Source organism: Mirounga angustirostris, unplaced genomic scaffold (genome assembly GCF_029215605.1).
Source record: "Mirounga angustirostris isolate CCGP_5_RB_7025 unplaced genomic scaffold, mMirAng1.0.hap1 SCAF_4, whole genome shotgun sequence".
NCBI lineage: Eukaryota > Metazoa > Chordata > Mammalia > Carnivora > Phocidae > Mirounga > Mirounga angustirostris.
The window spans coordinates 178,609,450-178,614,939 of NW_026991712.1; the positions used below are offsets into that span (position 1 = coordinate 178,609,450).

General features: G+C 63.4%; 1 protein-coding gene across 1 annotated transcript; it reads left to right on the plus strand.

The window, feature by feature from the left end:
- Nucleotides 1–2,390: 2,390 nt before the first annotated feature.
- Nucleotides 2,391–4,884, plus strand: HSPB7 (heat shock protein family B (small) member 7). Its single transcript, XM_045898618.3, has 3 exons — nt 2,391–2,696; nt 3,214–3,347; nt 4,571–4,884. Exons 1-3 carry the CDS (start codon nt 2,495–2,497, stop codon nt 4,748–4,750), a joined length of 516 nt encoding a protein of 171 aa, XP_045754574.1. The 5' UTR covers nt 2,391–2,494; the 3' UTR covers nt 4,751–4,884.
- Nucleotides 4,885–5,490: the final 606 nt, after the last annotated feature.

Consider the following 5,490-nt stretch of genomic DNA (forward strand, 5'->3'; position numbering starts at 1 on the left):
TTGAAAGTTCTCCCAGGTGATTGGGATTCAAGGCACTGGATCATCTCGGAAGTTCCTTCTATCCCTGTGATCTGGAGGGAGAGCATGCCCAGAGACAGGGGGAATGGCCTTGATGACCTTTTGAGGTCCCTCCTGGCCCCTGAAGTCAGTAGATCCAGTACATTTATGGGCGATGCCTCAGGGATAGGAGGAAGGGGAGGAGGAATGGTGGGCGGAGGTGGGTAACGGGATCTGACGTCCAGGAGCAGTGACTCAGGCCCTCAGCACCATGACAGCGTGTCTGCATTTAGCCACCAGCTCCTGTTTCCCTGGCGGGCGGGAGGCCTGTGGGCCCCCCCCCCCCGCCCCTACCCTCTTTCCATCTTGCCTTGTGCTGGTCACTTCCTGGCAGTCCCACTGGAAGCCCTCAGCCAGTGTGGGTGACACGGGCCCAGCAGGAACCTCCATTAGAATGACAGACCCCTCTTGCTCCAACCACCCCCCAGCTCCCAGCTCCACGCTGCCCCCACCCACGGACCACCAGCACCAGTGATTACCTCTAGATGGAGCCCCACAAGGATGGTGTTCTGTGGGAGCCAAAGAAAGACAGTCCCCACCTTCAGGAGCCCCCAATCTAACAGGGAGACAGGCGGACCCCTGCACCAGGGGAACCACCAGTCTGATGGGGGAGTGAGGACACGACAGAGAAGTCACGGACCCAGGAAGACATGTCAGAGTGCCAGGTGCTGGGGTGGGCCTCTGGGCAGGGGCCCCTGTGTGGCTGCAGCAATCACAGAGGCCTTCATGGTGGCGGGGGGGTGGGGGAATCAGAGCAGGTCTGGGCAGGAAGGGCAGGATTTGGAGAGAAGAACAGAAACCCCACACCGTGGCCTGGGCAGCACCCACCGCCCAGAATAGCCTCTCCTGCTTCACCCCCTGGCCCCGCAGGATGTCAGTCCTGGCTCTGCTGAGCCGTGGGTGGCTAGAGAGGGGCTTCTGGGCCAGTCTGTCTCCATACACGTATGGTCAGGTCACCCCAGCCTCCTGGAGGGTTTTTTCTTTTTTTTAAGATTTTATTTATTTATTTAAGAGAGAGAGAGAGAAAGAGAGAGAGAGAATAAGCAGGGAGCAGGGGAGGGGCAGAGGGAGAAGCAGACTACCCCCGAGTCTGAGCAGGGAGCCCTATGTGGGGCTCGATCCCAAGACCCTGGGATCATGACCTGAGCCGAAGGCAGCTGCTTAACTGACTGAGCCACCCAGGCGCTCCTCCTGGAGGGGCTCTGAATCAGACCCACCTGGGTCCGAATCCCAGCTCTGCCACTTACCCACGTGCAAGGCCCGCCCCCTCGGTGAGGCTCCGCGTTCCCGCCTATAAAACGGGAACAACACCTCTTTCCCAAGCCGAGCTGTGTGGAGATCAAGTGGGGCGGTGTTGGAAAGCTCACAGCCAGGAGGCACTCCAGAATTCAGAGCTAAAATAGCGTCTTCCGGAATTCTCCTTTACCTCTCCCTGAAATCCAGCCCACCGGAGTCCTGAGCATCTCCATTGAGCTGGAGGTCAAGCAGACAGTTCCCAGCAACATAACCCTCTAGACCTTTAAGGACACTTACCACCAAATTATCTGCCCCCCTCCCCTGAGTCCTGGCCCAACCCCCACCCTGGCCAAGGGCCGCCAGCTTCCTCCTCTTGGGGCCCCAAAATGTTCTGAGAGTGGGGGGAGGGCAAGCACAGAATCTGGGTCCCCGTGGGAATGGGCAGGGGGACAGCTGCACATTCCCCCCGCGCCCCCCTCCAGGGCTCTCAGTCCTTCCTAAGAGATGGCTGTAAACATTATCTGCCCTGAGGGAAGGAGTCTCTCACCTCACGCAGGGGTCCAACAGGTGGAGGTCCTCCACCAACCCCTACCTTCTGATCTTGCATCTCCTGCTCTCCCCAGAGCCAGGTGCTTGGGCCTCTGCTGACCTGACTGCCCATCACCTAGATCCCCTCTTACCAAGGACTGGAACTTTGGGGGAGAGGGGACAGGAAACAGAAAACTCTATCCTCAAGAAGCTTGCAATCTGATGGGGGAGGCACAGTCCTTAAGCCCCTCCCCCCGGCCAGGCTGATGGGGGAGACAGGGACACAGAAACACCACGCACACACACACACAAGGTCCTGTGGCGGGCATGGGGGGTCTGAGTGGCGAGAGGACAGGTTGCCCCCGGCCCCGCCGCTGCGGGGGCCCCGGGCTGGACTTATCGGCCTGGAATGCCGGGCTGTGAGCTCAGCCTGGGCCTGCGTGTGCTGGACTGTCAGCAGTGTGGCCTCACCAGAGAGGATTTCCAGCCCCCTCTGGGCCGAGGCGAGGCCTAAATTTAGCTGGGAGACAAGGGGCTGGCCCCAAGCCCAGGGACGGTCGGGCCCTTATAAAGCGCCGGCAATCAGGGCCGGGCACGCTCCCCCAGAGCCTGCTGCCCACACGCTCTCCTGTCCCCCTGCCCGCCTGGCCAGGGCCCGGCCGCTGGCCCGTGGATGAGCCACAGGACCTCCTCCACCTTCAGAGCGGAGAGAAGCTTCCATTCCTCCTCGTCCTCATCCTCGTCCTCATCCTCGTCCTCCTCAGCCTCCCGTGCCCTCCCAGCCCAGGACCCGCCCATGGAGAAAGCCCTGAGCATGTTTTCCGAGGATTTTGGCAGCTTCATGCGGCCCCACTCGGAGCCCCTGGCCTTCCCAGGCAAGTTGTTAGGGCTCGGAGGGGAGATGCTCAGGGAGGGAACCCCTGCGCCAGGGCACCTGTGAACGCGGCCGCCGAGCTGCCCAGAACGCGGTGCCGCCCGACCGGAGCCACGTGTGGCTACCAGGACAGATGTGGCCACAGAGACAGATGTGGCCCCAAGAACAGGCCGACCTCTGAGAACAGCTGGGGCCCCAGGGGTCAGCTCGGACACCAGTGGCCACACAGGGCCTGTGGCCAGGTCCTCGCTGGAGCTCTGGAGGACTAGATGGGGTTGAGGGGTGGGAGACATCCCCCAGCCTCCAGGCCTGGGTGGGCTGCCCCACACATGTCACTCAGCCCACCACGGAAAAGGTGGGCTGCAGGAGGTGAGGGGAGGTGGGCAGGGGCGTTAGGAACAACAGCTGAGGGGGAGTCAGGCCTGGGGGCCTGCCCCTTTCCCCAAGAGGAGCCAAAAACCCGGGTTCTAGAGGCAGGCCTGCCCGGGGCTCAGCTCACAACAGCCTTTCCCCCATAGCCCGTCCCGGGGGGCCGGGCAACATCAAGACCCTCGGGGATGCCTACGAGTTTGCAGTGGATGTGAGTGACTTCTCACCTGAAGACATCATTGTGACCACCTCCAACAACCACATCGAGGTGCGGGCTGAGAAGGTGAGCCTGCCCATCCTGCCCGGTTCCACATCTGTACTCTCTGCCCGGCGTCCCCACTCCCATGCCCCTGCCTGGACCCCAGACGCTGACTAGTGCCCCCCACAACCTCCCAGGGCAAACTGGAGACCTTGCTCCTGTTGCTTGTAGGCCGAGGGACCCCCACCGCCCCGTCCCCCCACCACTGCCTCTCCCTGCTCCAAGGCGTTGAGATCCTTTGTTCAGGAGCCAAAGGGCAGCTGAGGGAGTCACAGGGGAATGGGAGAGGGCTGGAAGGATGCAGGCAGGGGGCACCTGAGGAGGTGAGGTGAGGGGGGAGCCGAGAGGATGCAGATGGTAGCTGAGTGGGGACACCTTTTCTGGCAGGCATGTGGGTAGGTGGGGGGCTCCCCTGGGAAGCTGGGGGGAAGTGTTCCCCCACGTGACACCCTTCAAGCCCCTCTTTCCTCCCCCCTACCCGGAGGTTCAGGCCCCATCCTGGGATCCTTGAACGGGGCCCAAGGCTGGGCAGAGGCCCTGCCGTTCAGGGTCAGACGCACTCCACACCCCACAGTCCCTGCACTCACGGGTCTCAGGGTCACTGGGTCACTAGGGTCTCAGAGTCCCAGCTCCCAGGAGGCCTCTACTGGGGAGGAGGGTGTGGCCCGGCCTGACCAAGGGTGCTGCCCCAGAGGGTCTGTCCAAGGCTTCCTGCGGATCCTCCAAGGCCTGGCTTCCTCTGCTGAGCACAAGAGGCTAGCTGCCCTGGCACCTCTACCAGAGAAGCCGAGGACTGTGGGCACCAGGACCAGCGGGCAGCACGTGCCAGCCTGCATCTCCCCCCGCCGCCCCAGTGACTCAGCCACCCCAGGCTCCTCTGGACACTGCATGCAGGCCAAGCCATGGGGGGAGGGGCGGCCCGACCGCCGGGCTGCTGACACCCCGATGTGTCTGGGCCTTCCCGAGGGCACGGCCCTGCTCCCCCCTGCTCCGGGCTGTCTTCTCTTTGCTACTCCAGAGCTCCTCCCTCTCTGAGCTAGCCACCGGCCCCCCCCGCCCCCGTGGAAGCACTGGGGCTCTTCTGAGCCCCTCTGTCGCTGTCCCTGCCACCGCCACCCGGGCCAGCCCCTCAGCACGGGCGCGTGGGGGCCTGGCTGGCGTGACACGAGGGAGAAGGGACTGCGGCTTGACCCGAGCGGGACGGGGCGGGGTGGGGCACCCTGCGCTGACCCGTCACCCCTCCCCAGCTGGCAGCTGACGGCACGGTCATGAACACCTTCGCTCACAAGTGCCAGCTGCCCGAGGACGTGGATCCCACCTCGGTGACCTCCGCCCTGAGGGAGGACGGCAGCCTCACCGTCCGGGCCCGGCGCCACCTGCACACGGAGCACGGCCAGCAGACCTTCCGGACAGAGATCAAAATCTGAGGACCTCCCCGTCCCTGTCCCCTCCTGCTCCCCCCCTTCTCCCCACACTGGCCTGCCAGAGAAGTTTGCCTCACCCCTCATGACAGCTTGCAGCACTTCCCAGCTCAAGCTCCAGGCCCTGAGGTGGCTCATCCCCCCCCTAAACTGAGGCCTTCTGCTCCCCAGGGCAGGCCAGGGAAACTTTTGCCTCGCCTACGGCCCCCAGATTCCAGATGTGGCCTCTTTCACTGAATCCAGGATAAAGGGATTGAGATGGGAAAGGAAGCTCCCAGAGAACCCACTTTGGGGAAAGGGGGACTGGGACAGGCAGGATCTCCAGGCAAATAATCTGCAAGACAGACAGACGGACAAATCCTTTGATCTCTGGAGTCTCTGCAGGGCGGGGGTGGAGGGGACAGGGACCTGGGACCCCCTTGACCGAGGGGAGCGGGGGGGAGGCAGAGGTGCTGATCCAAGTGGAACTGCACAGGGAAGCCAGAGGGGACAGCCCCGGCGGGGAACCTCTCCTCTGCCACGCCCCAAGCCCCAAGCCCCAAGCCCTAAGCCCAGAGCCAGGCTGCCTGCCTACCTGGTGCCCCCACCAGCCTGCCGGGGCGGGGCCACACAATGTCTGTATATAGATGGGGTTCTTCCAATACACCTGGTTCGTGATAAACTGTACAGCACCCCTGCCCACCCCCCGCCGCTTGTGTCCCCAGGCAAGGCCTCGCTGAGGGGTGGGGCTGGTCCTTCCTCCCACC